Source organism: Grus americana, chromosome 17 (genome assembly GCF_028858705.1).
Source record: "Grus americana isolate bGruAme1 chromosome 17, bGruAme1.mat, whole genome shotgun sequence".
NCBI classification, from domain to species: domain Eukaryota; kingdom Metazoa; phylum Chordata; class Aves; order Gruiformes; family Gruidae; genus Grus; species Grus americana.
Window position 1 is genome coordinate 3,108,794 of NC_072868.1, and position 15,244 is coordinate 3,124,037.

Below are 15,244 nucleotides of genomic sequence, written 5' to 3' on the forward strand. Positions count from 1 at the left end.
ACGGGTCTGTGTGTGCCCCCCCGCACCGTACCGCAGCGGGCAGCCCCGGGGACGCGGGTCCCGCCCCCCGTGGCCCATGCCGGGCCGGAGCAGGGAGCCCCCGGCGGGGCGGTGCGCGGGGCGCGGAGCGGGGCGGCGGGAGCGGCGGGGGCGGCGCGGCAGGCGCGGAAGATGGCGGCGGGCAGGCGCGCCCCGCGCACCGGGCTGCTGGAGCTGCGCGGCCCCGGCGGGCAGTGGCTCCGCGTCCTCCTCACCCTGGCCGAGGACGTGCTGGGGGTGAGCCCGGCCGACGGCCCCGGTCCCGGTGAGGCACCGGCGGCGCAGCTGAACGGCGGCGAACCGGGCTCCGCCGTGCCCGAGGCGCTGGCCAACATCAGGCGCACGGTGCGCGTCGTCAAGCAGGATGTGGGGGGGCTCGGCATCAGCATCAAAGGTGAGGGCCGGGGCGGTGGGGGGGGATTCGGGCCGGGGGTTGGGGGGCGGGGGGGAAGGCACCGGGACCTGTTGCTGCCGCCTTTCCAGCAGCTCGCTCCCACGCTCGGAATAAAACCCCGCGGGGGGAGCGGGGCTGGGGCTGGGGGTTTCACAGCCCACGGCACTGCCCTAAGCCAGGGCAGGGCGGGGAAGGGGACGCGTGGCAATGACGGGACGTGAAACATCCCCAGCCCACGGAAAGAGCGGTGCTTTGGGGTGCAGCGGTGCCCGGCCAGCCCCTGCCCTGGCTGGAGCGGGGGTCCCCGGCGTCTGGGAGCTGGAGGGGGCGCCCACTGCCCCTTAGCACGCAGGGGTAGGGTGCTGTCTCGTGAGGCAGCGCAGGGTACCCGCTTACTCAAAAGCTGCCCTTTTGCTGCCAAAGCGGGGGCTCTGCCGGCGTGTCCTTGTCCCCTGCGTGCCCCCGTGCTGAGAAATGTCCCTGTTAAACTGTTGGCAAAAGGAAGGAAGCGATTGTAAACCCCTTGGAGATCTCCAGGCACGGAGAGCTGGGGCGTTAAACCACCGCTCTCCAGCTCGGAGATGCCCGCTCCCTGCGAGCTGAGCAGCGGGAACTCTCCCTGTCATAATCCGTGTTTTCCCTCCGTGACTCGCCTGAACTTCAGGCTGGAAAACTTCTTGGGGCAGGGATGGCGTTTCTGCCTGCCTTCGCTTTTCACGCGACTCCGAGTGAGTTGGAAACTCCGTGAAAGGAGGATTAAACAGGCAGCAAACAGGCAGGCAAAGGGCCATCGTGGTGCGTGGGCGAGAGGGTTGGTAACTCCGTGTGCGGGCAGGGCGGGCAGCGGGCTCAGCAGCCCCCGGCAGGGAGGCTCTCGCCTCCTGACGTGGCTTCTCCTCCCAACTTGGAGGGGACGTGGCCGCAGCCTCTGGCTCCCTCTGGAACTGGAGAGGTTTTGCCATGTGGATGTCCGGGTGCTGGGACTGGATCCGAATGGTGCTGCCAGCTGTGTCGGCGGGGTGCCGGAGCCTGCCAGCCCTTTTGGGGAAGCGTAAAGCCCCCTTCGTAATAACCCCTTGGCTGCCAGGTTATTGCTAGCTCTGTGGCTCTCTCAGGAATGGAGAAACGTCACTTGGTTCAGTTAAAACTTTATTTTTGCAGGGATGTGTGTGGAAACCAAGTAGTCGCCATCCAAACTGGGAGCTGTAAGCTGTTACAGGTGGTGGGGCAGCCCTGCCAGTGCCACCGCCGCTGCTGGGGGAGAGCATCGCTCCTCCTCACCCGGGATGCTCACGCTTCCCCATTAAAAAGCGTGCCAGCCGCGTTTCACCCGGGGATGCTTCACCGCAACCCGAGGATGCTTCACCGCAACCCGGGGTGCGGGTGGGGTGTCCTGCCTTGGGACGTGACGACGGGACGGGCACCATAGCTGCTGGGCTGGCCTTCCCCTGGCTGGCAGGACGGGGGGAGCCGAGCGGGCAGAGGCTCCTGGCCCCGGCAGGGGCTCTCGGTGCAGGCAGCTCTGGCGAGGAGCCGCTGCTGTAAGGACGGGCTGAGCAGCTCGGAGCAGCCCCCGCGGGGGCCTCTGACAGCTGATAACCAGAGCCCTCCGAGGGGCTTGGCAGGCGTCTGAGCGAGGAAATGCCTGTGGCACTGGCTGGGAGCAGCCCTGGGGTGGGTGGTGACAACAGGCTGGGCTCAACATCTCCCCCCAGGACCAGAGATCGTCTCTTGGAGGCTCTTCGGGACAGGCCGTCCTGGGGCGTAGGGCACGTCGGGGGCTGCCGATCCCCGGCTGCTCCTGCCCGGGCTGGGGCTTGGCAGTAGCTGCTGCACCCCTGCTCCCTGGCACCCCCGCAGCAACGCTGCTCGGATCTCCCTGCGGGTTCAAAAGTTAACGTGCAAATTGATCTCCTCAAGCTGCCAGGAGGTTTGAATAGCATCCTTTTAGGCTGGAGAACGGGGAGCAGCAGGTAAATAGGGCTACTGTGCAGAGAGGAGCAAACAGATGGATTGGTTCACTTCTCCCTGGCTCTTTTGCCTCTCCAAAAACATTCTGCTGTCTTATCTGTTTAGATCATAAAGTCCTCAGAGCAGGGATCATCGCTCAGCACACACAATTAAAAATGAAAATAAAGACATGCTTTCCTGCCAAAATTGATGGGGAGATGATCAGGGTACGTGTTCACTCTGTGAGGAAATCTGTGACCGCTCGGAGTGATTTTGGAGCATCTTCATCTGCTGTAAAGCCTCATGGTATTTTGGCTCCCGTGGTTGTTACGAGTGTGCCGTGGGCATCCGAGGAAAGGGGGCAGCGGGATGTCCCAGCATGGCACAGCTGAACGCTGGCAGAAAGGCTCAGCCTCACCGGGGCCGGCTGGTACCCGAGCATCCCCCTCCCCACTCGCTCCTCCATGTGCTCCAACAGCCACAACTGCTTCATTTCTCTTCTGTTTCAAGGTGGCCGAGAGAATAAAATGCCCATCTTGATCTCCAAGATATTTAAGGGGCTGGCAGCGGATCAGACCGAGGCACTGTACGTGGGGGACGCCATCCTCTCCGTCAACGGGACCGACCTGTCCGAGGCGACGCATGACGAGGCGGTGCAGGCATTGAAGAAGACGGGCAAGGAGGTGGTCTTGGAAGGTAGGAGATGAGGATGCGAGGGGGGAGGAGGGTCCTCCTGCTTCTGGGGGACCGTTCCCCATTTTTCCCGGCAATGTGCTGGGAGCATGTGGGTGGCACATCATCTGCATACACATTTGCATACTCTTTCAAATGGAAAACAACATGTGCAGACTGGTTTATCGGCTCATCCGGAGAGCTGGAGGTAACTGCCGGGATCTCCCTCCAGAGAGCGAGAAACGTGTGCCACCGCTCGATGCCCAGCGGCTCCGTCTCCCCGCTGCAGGACCGTGGGCAGGCAGCAGTGGGAGGTGTGGGAGGTGTGGGGCGGTTTATGGGGTTTGTGACTCTTCTATCATACGGTGTCACCCTGAGGTCTGCGGTTCCTGGGGCCGTGGAAAACTTTCTGCTTTTCCTGTGATTTTCATTTAAACCCACATCCTCGGCTGGAGCGGGGCTGTGCGGCTCTGCAGGCTTACGCCACTCAGGAGGGGGTACACCGGCACCCCGCTTCTTGCCGGGTGCCTTTTGGTTTGCTGGGGTGGATTTTGGGCAGGCAGGAGGAGCAGGCTGCCGGGTGCAGGCAGGGCAGCTGCGGGAGCACAGCTGCAGGGGCTGCCTCCTCGGGGGTGACCGCTAGCTGAACCCCAGCAGTGACCCCCCTGAGATCTGGCAGCTGAGGCTACAAACATCCCAGGGATCACAGCCCTCATCCTCCCAGTGGAGACTGAAGCCGGTCCCCTGGGAATGGGGTCCCCTGGGAATGGGCTCCCTCTGGACTGGTCAACCAGTCCCTGGGGTCTCCCAACCCCGTGGGGGCTGGCAGGCTGCGGGAGCCCCTCGAACCCCACTTTGGGGAGTGGGTGAGGGCTGGTGGGTTGGGACCATGGGAGGAGGGACCCTGCTTTTCTCCCGTTACACTTCATGTCTGCCAGGTTGGCTGGGCAGGGGTGAGCACCCAGGGTCTGTCCCCCAGGACGGGACCCTCCCCAGCCACCCCAGCTGACCAGGAGGCACCACAGACCCTTCCCGGTGCGGCTGCAGCGCTGCAGATCCCAAAGAGAGGTTTGATTTGGGGGCAGCACTCTGGGCTCTGCTTGGACAAAGAAGAGTTCTGTGTCTTCTGCTGCCAGCAACCGCCGTGGCTCTTGCTTTCCTGCGCCTTCCCCAGATTGTCTCAGCTCCAGATTTTCACTTTTAGCTTCGCTCAGCCCTTTCTGCTGTGGGTTCCTCCTCTCCTGGGAGCCGCAGGACCACGGTTCAGCCGGAGGAATGTGCTGCTCTGCACAGCTGCTGGGAGCAGATAGGGTTGTTGGTGGGGTTGCTTTTTTTTTTGCTTTTTTTTTTCCTGACCAAAGAGAAATACAAGAGCCTCTTTCTCTGGGAGTCTGCAAAATTCCTCCCTGTAGCCGCTGTTCTCGGACCACCCTCTCTCTGTTATTTTCTTTTCATCCTTTACTTTGGCGTGGGTTTCCTTTCTGCTAGAGGTCCTGCAGGAGGTGGAGATGAGCTGCCCTTTCAGTAGAGAACAACTTCTCTCCCTGGACCACCTCCTCCTCCTCCTCCTCCGTCCCCCTGGGAGCTGGGCGCTGCCAGGTTGCCCCCCCAGGAGGCAGCTGCAGGCAGGGCCTTTGCTGTAGCTCAGGTATGACCCGCTGGGCTTCTTAATTAATTAAAACTCCCAGCAGGTACCCTTGAACGGGGCTGGGCTGGCTCCTACCACGACACGCTGGAGGCTTTGCGATTAGTTTGTAGCTGATGCCGTCGGGCTGTCGTGGCGCGGTGTTGCTCAGGGGTGTTGCAGCCAACAGCCGGAGCGGGGCAGGGGTCTCTGGTGCTTGACATCGGGTACGCACACGGGGCATCTCCATCTCCTCCCCATGTTGGGTTTGCCGGCGCTGTGGAGGATGGCGGGGCTGGCACCGCGCCACGGTCCCTGTCAGGCTGTCGCTGCCCTGCGGGGGTGATGGCCCTGCCTCGGGACAGGGTGTCCCCTGCCTGACACCTGCCCCCCCGATGGCTGTCGGGGAGCTGGCTGGCCAAGCGTCCTGCCCCGGGAGGGCTGGGGGGCAGAGGGTGGCCTTAAAGTGCCTGAGGGGTGGCAGAGGGGGGGCTTCCCTGCTCCCTTCTCCTGCCTGGGCTCACTCCAGGGCTTGGTGAAAAGCGACACGATGGCCTTAACATCAAGCAGGCGCTTTCCGGTCCCCGTGCGCTGCCAGGGGCCACTCTGACTTCCCTTACGGTTACTGCATCCGTGGGTCGGGACGGTGAGTGGGGTGAGACTGTCCCCACAGTGGCAGAGCTGGGAGGTGACGTGTTTTAATCCAAATACCAGCAGTGGCCCCATGTGCCAGATCTCATCCCAGGCTGCTCAGCTTGGCTCCCGGGTGTCATTGCTGGCCGGGCGTGAGGACACGCAGATACCTCTCGGTGTGTCCTGCCAAGATTTTTTTTTTTGGATGTGCCAAACTATTCTCTTGATATTTGCAGGAGGAGTTTGACTATTTTTATATTACATTGTTAATTTGGGGAGAGATGCTGTCCCTTACCTTATTCCTCTCCTCCACCCCCTCCCTCTTTTTTTTTTTTTTTTTTTTGTTTTTTTCTGCATTGCTTGATATCCAGAGACCCTCCACAGCAGGGGAGAGGCTAATACACATCCTTCCATCCATCCTGGGAAGGGCTTTGGTGCCAGGAGTGATTTCCCTGGTGAGGTCCCTGTGCTGTACTGGCACGGGGAGAGAACTGGGAGCAGCGGGGAGGAGGAGCTGGGGCAGCGGTGGGCATCTCATCTCCGCGGCAGCCTGGGGCTCTCCAGCTGGGGGGCAGCTCCTGGGGCTGTCGCAGCTCTCCAGGACTCACTTGGCCAAGTCATAGCCTGGAAGCTTGAAATTCAGAAAAGCTAAGGGGTCCCGGGAGAGTGCGGCGCTGGGGATGCCTGGCTCCGGTGGGGTGGTTGTCCTAACTGTGGCAAGTCCAGGCAGTCGCAGAGGGTGGAGATGTGCATGGTGGAAATGTGAAACACTCACAAAACTGAAATAACACCCGATGCAGAGTGGAAGGGGTTTCGAGGGGAGGCAGGTGGTGGCAGCCGGGATTTGTGCAGTTCCCAGTTGCTGCCACCCTGTGGGGCTCAGAACGGCTTCAGGAGAGAAAGCCCTGAGGTGGTCTCCAGCCCTTTGTGGGACACTGACGTGAATGTCTTCTGGTGGATGTGATGGTCCTCGGGGTCTGAGCAGCTGGGCTTTGCCCTCGGCAATGCTGTGTGTGCTCTGTGGTTCAGATGTGGTAACAAACCCAAGCAGAAACGGAGGCTTTGGACCTGCCCCAGGGATGATGTGGAGAGATGGTGAGGGTCCACATCTTCCTACGTTCTCCACACCTCACTGCCCTGAAGCTTTGCTTTCCCTGGGCAGTTTTCTGGGGACATTTCAGCTCCCGTGGAAACTCCGAGAGTTGTCCCATGATGTCCCTAGGGTCACTCAGCCCATGGGTCACCGCTGGCCACACAGCATAGGGGAATATTTAACAAAGAGCTGGGGCATGGCATGTGGCACTGAGTGCTGGGACAGGGTCCCGGGGCAGGAGGGACAGCGGTGGCACCTCCAGCCTGCAGTGTCCCATGGTGTCTTCCTCCCTGGGGTAGAAGGGTTTGAGCTGAGGCAGCTGGAACCAGCAACTGCTGCTTTGTTTGTGCTTGGAGCTGGGGGCAGGGGACGGTCCCTGGGTGGGATGCTGGATGGGGCAGCTGTGGCAGCCTCTGCGTTGAGTGTTTTGGAAGCACATCACAGTGTCAGCTTGAAGCTTACAGGTTGTTTCAGGGTGTCTCTTTGGGATGTGTATTTGCTGATCCCGTTGATTTAACATGTTAATTGTCCATCGTTAGTCCTGAGGCAGAGAGGGACCAGCTGGAGATGGGCTTAGTGTGTCCTTAGGGGCAGTGCTGGATCTCCAGGACCTCTCTGGAAGCCTTCCTCATGTGATGGCCACCAGTACAGTTGGACCTTTTTGACTGGCCGTGCTGCATAGGTGCTTCTGGAAAGCTCTTGGTGGGGGAAACAGCGGGACCCATCCTAATCCTGACCGGCAATGCCGTCTTAAACCTCTCTACGTTGAATCCATGCTGTGGTCTCCAGGCTGAAGCAGAACGTGCAGGCACCGGGCTGGTGGCCCAAGCAGTGGGTGGGTGCTCTTGAGCCTGCTGCTGGGTGTCCGCGTGGCTGGGGCTGTGTTCCTGGCTAGAGGAGGGTTTGTGGCTCCTCGGCGAAGCTCTCTGGGGTCAGGAGCTTGGCTTTGGGCAGCGCTGAGCCACGAGGGCGTGCATGGGGCAAGTCGTGGTGACTCAGGGTTGAGGGCGCAGCAATGCTTGGTTCGGGCTTGTTCCCCATCCTTGGGAGGGACGGGCTGGTGGAGGGGGAGGATCTGTTACCCAAGAAGAAAAAACAAGGAATTTTGATGGTTTTGCCCCTTTCTGGAGTGTTGAGGAGAAAAATCCCCAACTGTAACAGAGACACAAGAGCAGGGCAGACCTAGGGCTTTCGGTTAAACATGTCCCCAGTGCAGCTCGCTGCAGAATTCGGGGTGCACGTGATGCTCCAGCAATGCCACATGCCACTGCTCACACGTGGCCTCCCCAGAGACTTTTGTTGTTCCCCCAAAACTTAAAGCGTTACTCAGTGCAAAACCCTGAGTAACTCTTTGTCCCCCCTCCTCCGTGCCGGACAAGCTCAGTGGGCCAGGCTGTCTCCCGGGGGAGCAGAGGGGCCATGCGGATTTGCCCAGCAGCCACGGGGAGGGCTCTTTGCCTGCTGGAGGTGGAGTGTTCCTGCCGAGTGATTTTTGGAGGGGTGCTGGCTAACAAGCAGAGGGCAGCCAGCCTGGGAGCCCCAGCACTGCAAGGTGTTAATTAAAAAAAAAAAATCCCCACCAAAACACCAGTACAAGAATTATAGTTACCAGTAGCAGAGATGATGCATAATATGGTCTGAGTTTGCTGTGATGAGATGAGTGTAATTAATTAATCCATTCAATACCAGGCGATTCCGCTGCAGTGAAAGGGCTGGCAGAAGCGTAAGTCAATCCACTATAAAGCCCGTGTCAGGAAAACTTCACGGCTTTGTTTTTGCTTTGCAGGGACAGGCAGGGGTCCAGCGGCCGCCGCTGCAGAGTGGGCTGGGGATGGCACTGGCACACTGTGTCCCCTGGCCGTGCCATGTGTCTCTGAAATGCAATGCAGCCTGCTGCTCTCGTCGGAGGAGACGGCAGCTCCTGTGGGACGCTGGCCCGGCCCTGGGTGCACAGCTCCCTGGGCAGCACCGCAGCCCCCATTGTGCCCTGGCTCCCTGTGCTGGCTCAGGATCCCCCCGTGCTGCCGGAGCCCGTGTCGGTGCTTTGTCACCAGCCTTAAATCCTCCTTAAATCCACGTGCCGGAGAGGCACGGGCACTGGCCGTTGCCTAATTCTCAGTGCCCGATCCTGGCCCGGGCACTGTTCCTCTCCTCTGCTCCATCGGGACGTGACCCCACCATCGCGCAGCTAATGCCGGTGACGTCCTCCGCGTGCCCAGGGAGCCACGGGCTGGTGCGGGGAGCTGCTCGGGTTTCAGCGGCTGAATGATATCTCTCTGAACTCCAATTAGTTCCCAGGCACCGGGATAATGGCTGGTCCCCGCTGCCAAGATTAATGACTCGGGGTAAAATCCAGCCCGGCTCAAATGCCTGTGGGAACGCGGTGGCTATTTATAACGGGAGGCACAGGGCACGAGGCTGGTGGCCCCACGCCGCCTCCTTGGACCCGGCCGCCGTGCGGGTAACCCAACCCACGTGCCGCAGCGGCGTCGCAGCCATTTATAGCTGCGTCCCGCTGGGGCCGGGCAGAGCGGGGCGCCCCACGGGGCTGTGCTTGCCCACCATGCCCCACCGCTGCTCGTGCCGGGATTTCAGGATTTAGAGGTTTTGGGGAGCTCGCTGGGATAGGAACGAAGGGGGAGATGGGGGGTGATGGGCAGGTGAAGGATGGGGGTGGTAGGCTCTGCACGCAGACTCTCTCCCGGTGGTAAAAAAAGTGTTTTTCTGGCACAAAATCAGGCTGCTGTGGCTTTGCTGCAGTGATGGAGCTGGTCCACCAACCAGCCGCCTGCAAGAGTCGGCTGCAAAGCCAAGCTCGTGTCCCCTCTCCTGCCACCCACACTGCTGACTTGGACCTGGAGTGAAACCAGCGGTGACGGCTGGAGACGTGGCAGCAGGCACGTGTCCCCAAGGGCCACCAAAGGGAAGCCCTTCCCCGGAGCCACCAGCCGGTCCCACCCTGCCCCCAGGGCAGGACCATGACTGGTCCCACTGGGCATCCCTCCCTGCTCAGCCCAAGCTTTTTTGGCTGGTGCAGCCATCCTAATTTTCAGGATGTAGCTGTGGGACCCCATCAATTCATGGTGACTTGCATCTCCCCCCTTCCCCTAAACCTCGGGAGCCGGCTGCCATCCCAGCGTGGCTCCGGGGGCTCTGGCTCCGGAGCCAGACTCGCTGGGGACTGAAAGCTGGTTTCTTGTCCTTGGTTTGCAGCTCATGGGGCAGGGCAATGCGAGCTGCGAGCACGCAGTTCAAGGCTTTTCCTGGGGCCAAGCCATGGTATTTGAGAGCTGTTGTTCCCAGTTGGCGGTGGGACCTGCTGTACCAGCACAGTTTGGACTGTGTAATTTTGGCCTGGGCCTCCTGCCCATTCCCCGCCCCCTGCCTCCATGTGCTGCCCCAGGGACCCGATCAGGCTTGGATCTGTGAACTGATCCGGGTTAAAGAAAAGAAAAAAGGGGGAAAAGGCCAGTTTTACCCCTCCCGGGGGCTCCCTGGGCTGGGATGGTGGGGCAGAGGCACTGGGAGGATCCTGGGTGTCATGTCACCCTCTGGTACAACCTCTCCCACCAGTGCCATCCCCTCCCCGCACCCACAGGGATGCTGGGCAGAGGACCTGCTGCAGAACCCGTGGCTGGGGGCTCCAGGGAGGTAGCAAGGAGGTACCAGCTCTGGTGCAGGGGGGTGCAAGGGGTCTCAGGGGGGCAGATGGGTGCTGATGGGTAGGATGAGGCTGCCACGGCCCGTGCGGTGCCCTCAGCCGGGTGCTCCCTCTCTTCCAGTGAAGTACATGAAGGAGATCTCACCCTACTTCAAGAACTCCTCTGCGGGGGCGACGGTCAGCTGGGACCCCTCTCCCGCCACCCTGCAGAAGCGATCATCCCCCCTCCTACCCCCTCGGGAGCTCCGGGAGGGCAGGACCGTGCCTCTGAAGATGTGCTACGTGTCCCGCAAGTGCCTCCCCGCCGACCCCGAGCACAGGTCAGGGCATGGTGCCGGGGGGTGGCCATGCCACCATGGTGCCCCGGGGCGCTGAGGGCTGGCGGGGACCCAGTGGGGCCTTGTCCCTGCAGGTACCTGGAGGTGTGCTCGGCGGACGGGCGCGTTGCCCTCTTCCTGCGGGCGAAGGATGAGGCCACGGCACAGTCGTGGCTCAGCGCCATCCAGGCCAACGCGGGCGCGCTGCTGCCGCGGGTGAAGGAGGAGCTGCGAGCCCAGCTGGTGGGCACCGGCACGGCGGCTGGACGGGACGTCAAGCACGTGGGCTGGCTGACCGAGCAGGTACCCCCATGCCCCTGCTGCCCCTCACCACCCTGCTGCCGGTGGCCCTGACCCCCTCCCCTTGCAGCTCCCCAGCGCCGGCACCAGGAACCTCTTGGCCGTCCTCACCGAGAAGGAGCTGCTGCTGTACGGCAGCCTCCCGCAGAGCCGCGACGCCCTGGGCAAGCCCGCGCACAGCTACCCCCTCATCGCCACCAGGTAGGGGCCACCGGCCCAGCGCCCTCCTGCCCGGTCCCGCGGGGGACAGGGTGGTGGCAGTGACGGGGTGATGGCAGGGGCTGGGGTCAGGGCAGGGCCCCAGGGGTGGCGGCAGAGTCGCGGGGGGGTGACGGGGCCCTGGGATGACGGCAGAGCAGTGGGGATGACGGCAGAGCCCGGGGGATGGTGGCGGTGGCAGGGGCGGTGGCAGGGCCGGGGGGGTTCAAGGCCGGGGGGGGAGGAGGCACCTCCGGAGGGGCCGGGGCGGGGGGGGATCCGCGGGGCTGCGGCGCCCCCTGCCGGCCCGGCCGCGCAGCCACCACCGCGGAGCGGGGCTGAGGCGCGGTGCGGTGCGGAGCGGTGCTGAGGCGCGGTGCGGTGCTGAGGCGCGGTGCGGCGCGGAGCGGTGCTGAGGCGCGGTGCGGTGCTGAGGCGCGGTGCGGCGCGGAGCGGTGCTGAGGCGCGGTGCGGTGCCCCAGGCTGGTGCACTCGGGGCCGGCCAAGGGCTCGGCGCTGTACGAGACGGAGCTGTCGTTCGCGCTGCGCACCGGCACCCGGCTGGGCGTGCAGACCCACCTCTTCAGCCTGGAGAGCCCCCGCGACCTGGCGCTGTGGACCCGCCTGCTGGTGGACGGCACCCACGGAGCCGCCGAGCTGGTCCAGGAGGTCTCGGCAGGTCAGGGGGGGTCCGGGGGGGGCCCGGGCGGCAGGGCGGGCGGCCGCCGTCTCACCTCTGTCCCCGTCCCCAGCCTGCACGTGGAAGGGGCAGGATTGCACCCTGTCCATCCACATCGACAAGGGCTTCACCATCTCCACCACCGAGCCCGGGCTCAGCAAGACCATCCTGCTCCAGCAGCCCTTCGAGAAGCTGCAGATGTCCTCGGATGATGGCACCAAGATGCTCTACCTGGACTTTGGTGGCCCAGAGGGAGAGATTGTGAGTTGGCTTTACCCTCGCCGCCCCCCACCCACGCTCCCACTGGCCCCGGGAGGAGAGGGGGGGCAGAGCACCGACCCTGCACGCAGCACCCATCCTGCCTGGCACGGGGGGGGGGGTGAGGCACGGCTCATGCACCCACCCCTGGCCGCACACAGCCCCCGCGGTGCACAGCCCTTCCCAGGGCCCCAGTAAGGCTGTGGTGGGGTTTGGGGGGCTCTGGGTGGTCCCTGCCCTCCCTGCCGCAAGCAGAAAGCTGGCTGCTCCAGGAATAACCCTCCCCATTGCAAACATCCCTCCGTTCCTTTCTTGCAGCAATTGGACCTTCACTCCTGCCCCAAAACCATTGTCTTCATCATCCACTCCTTCCTCTCGGCCAAGGTGACCCGGCTGGGGCTGCTGGCATGAAGAGGGAGCGGAGCACCGGGCAGAGCAGCCCCAGCCCCCGGCCGATCTATGCACCTCCCTCCAGGCCAAACCCAGCCCCAAGCCATCCCAAGGAGGCCAGAGCCCCTGCGGGGTCACGCCACCCCTGCCAAGGAAAAGCACCATCCGGCTGGGAAAAACAGCTCCCGGGGCGTTTGGGGGCAGCGGTGGGGTGAAATCCCTCTTGGATGGCAGCACCGGGACTTCTCCAGTCCCTTCTTCCCCTCCTTCCTCCCACTCCGACGCTCAGCGGTGGCTGGAGAAGCCCATTAGGAGCCCGCCGCGAGCGGCAACATGGTCGTCACCCCAGTGCCTTGTGAGATGATATTTTCTGTACGAAGAACCTGTTTGTATCGATGTTTTATATTTATATCGCCCAGTTAAAAATGCTGATGCGGCAGCTCTCGCCCGCCTGGCTTGGATGCCCTGGAGAGTCCCCAGGTCCTGCAGCACAAGGACGCGTGTCTGTCCCCCGGACAGACAGCCCGAGGGCTGGAGACCGGAACCAGCTACGTAGCGCTTGAGAGATGGGAACTGCGGATCAGCTCTATTTGCCAAATTTTTCCATGTTGTGCTGAATGATAGGAACCACTGTTCTTTGTCAGAGTTGGACGGTTCGCTTTATTTTGCTAACTCCTGGGACACTGTATTTCTCGGTTTAGGAGGGAGAGTTGTCAGGCGGCTGCTGGGAAATAACTTCTTTTATGAACCAAAAGATTCTGCATGAAAATGCCTTTCTTTGGGGGGGTCAAATAAACCTTGCAGATCACAACCAGCAGGAGCCAAGATCTGTCTCCTGGTTTCACTTGGAGAAGTAGAAAATCTATTTTGTGGGTGATACCTGGGCTGTGCCTGGGGGTGTTTTCTGTGGGGGGAAGGAAGGGTTTTGCTTGAAGGCTGTGGGACGTTGCTGTGAGCCGGTGGTGTTGGGCTGGGGGTGTCAGCAACCCTGGGGGGGTGCGGCCAGATTGGGACAAGAATTCTTTAAAAGCACCTGATGCTGCGGTGGGCATGGCAGAGCCTGCTGAGGGGACACGCTGACACCTGCGCCAGCTTCGGCAATCCCAGGTGGGTTTGAATACCCTGCGCTTCGTGCTTTGGGATGCTCAGTGGAGGGCGGGCATCGTTTCCAAACTCAGAAAAGTTGTGTATTTTGCTTTTCATTTTTTTTCCTTTCTCCAGTAAAAAGAGCTGCCTGGCTGGGCGGCCGCAGAGGTTTGAGTGGTGTTCCCTCCGCGTGCCACCCTTGCCGGAAAAGTCGGGCAGCGAAGGCAGCGCTCCTGGTCTGGTTATGGTGTCTGCGGGCTCCTGGCACGCGTGCGGCACAGCCGGTATTTACCGAGTGCTTCCCGGTGATGCAGCTTGTCCTTGCCGATGCCCGATGCGAAGCACCAAGGCTGTGTGTGGACACGGGTCCTCGAGGCGTCTCCGGGAGCTCGGTGAGAGCCATCAGCCACCGAACGGTCCCCTGTCTCCTCGGGGAAGGTGCTGCACTGGTGCTGGGAGCCATTGGCGTGGTTTAATGAGAGGTTTTACTTGCCGACGTGTTTCGACCGGGCTGTGAGATCTGCCAGCCTGGCACCCCGGGGGCAGCGGCTGCGGCACAGCTCTCGGCACAGCGTCTGCACCTGCACAGGGACACCGGGATGGGAAAGGGCTGCGTTCACGTTGCTGCACAGTGACAAATTCTGGGTTAAAAGTGACAAAATCTGGGTTAACCTCCTCGTTTTGTCCTGGCCCTCTAAGTGGGGAAGCCCAGAGTCTTCCAGGAAAGGCATTAGCCGAGGAGAAGGCAAACGCTCAGGCTGCAGGCTACTAATTAGCAGCAAAATCACACGATTTGTAATGAGGAAGTCATGCGTCCCGTTGCGCTGTACGGAGTTGTCCCTGGCGTGGCACTGATCAGAGCGGTGGGGTGTGTGGGCAGCATCCCGGGGGGGGCTGCAGCGGGCGCTCCCTGCGGAGCCCTGTTTGAGAGAGGGAATCCCCGTCCCCCCAGCCGGGCTGCGTGCCTGAAGTGCTGCTCCGTGGGTGCTTATTAACTTGGAGGTGAGGAGGTTTCTGCTCCGGTTAGAGCGTATCTCAACACACCACTGGGAAATTAATGATTTGCCTAATGAAGATGAGCTGGTCCTTAGAAGACAAGGGTGGGCACGTTACTGGGGCCGGGGGAAGGGTGTCCTTGGTGCCCCTGCGAAGGTGTGTGTCTTGGTGCAGGCGTTTTTGGGGGGGGGGATGTGGTTTGCCATGTGCAGAGCCGCTCCCAGGTGCAGGGCCCCCGATGTTGTCACAGCCTTTGGGGTGCAGGGGGAGAAGCAGGGCATAAGCTGCAAAAAATGGAAGGAAAGCAATAAAAACGCAAAGCAATAAGGGCAGTGGGGTGCATGTGGTTGGAGCGGGGAGAAGGCACAGGAACAGCTTATTTGGTGTGAAGAAATAGTTCTTTTGGGGCGCATAAGCACTCAGCTGTTCAGCTCTTGGTGGGACAGGGTGCTGGGGGGGGGGGCTCGAGGAGCCCATGGGGGTACGGCCTGTTCCTCCCCGCGCAGAGCCCCCTGGCTGGCAACAGTAATATTTTATGATGAACAAGCCCCTACTTTTTGTTGCACATAACTGTCAGATTTCCAGGAGACCTTGGAAAATGGATTTGCAAAAGAAAAAAGAAGAAAAAAAAAAGGAAAAAAGAGAAAAAAAAAGAAAAAAACCCCCGCATTACTAACTGTTAAATCAATACAACAAGTAATTTAGAAACAGATGGTGTATTTTTCTATGATCAAAAGCATGTCTGCACAAGGAAACACATTATTACTGCAATTTACCTTCCTCTTCCTGCCCTACAGCCATTACTCTTTGGGGTTCATTCCAATAAAAGAGGGAATCACTCCCAATCCAGAGCAGATTCCCTATTAATTTTATAGACCACAAACTGCCTTGACTTTACCAGCGCAGCTCAGGCAGACCGTCCCTCTCCGTGCCTGGGCTATGAAAGAAACGGCT

At 61.2% G+C, this 15,244-nt stretch overlaps 1 protein-coding gene across 1 annotated transcript; it reads left to right on the forward strand.

Moving 5' to 3' along the window:
• The first annotated feature begins 127 nt into the window (after positions 1 to 127).
• On the forward strand, positions 128 to 13,022 carry SNTA1 (syntrophin alpha 1). Its single transcript, XM_054845827.1, has 8 exons — positions 128 to 433; positions 2,894 to 3,079; positions 10,188 to 10,386; positions 10,479 to 10,686; positions 10,754 to 10,884; positions 11,364 to 11,560; positions 11,634 to 11,821; positions 12,137 to 13,022. The coding sequence occupies exons 1-8, from the start codon at positions 172 to 174 to the stop codon at positions 12,227 to 12,229; spliced, it is 1,464 nt and encodes a 487-aa protein (XP_054701802.1). The 5' UTR covers positions 128 to 171; the 3' UTR covers positions 12,230 to 13,022.
• The last annotated feature ends 2,222 nt before the right edge of the window (positions 13,023 to 15,244 follow it).

Excerpts from the sequence above, each read along its gene's own strand:
- SNTA1 (XM_054845827.1), top strand. The coding sequence starts at position 172 with ATGGCGGCGGGCAGGCGCGCCCCGCGCACCGGGCTGCTGGAGCTGCGC. Across the intron at positions 10,387-10,478 it reads CCCGCCGACCCCGAGCACAG|GTACCTGGAGGTGTGCTCGG; the intron begins GTCAGGGCATGG and ends TTGTCCCTGCAG. Across the intron at positions 10,687-10,753 it reads TGGGCTGGCTGACCGAGCAG|CTCCCCAGCGCCGGCACCAG; the intron begins GTACCCCCATGC and ends CTCCCCTTGCAG.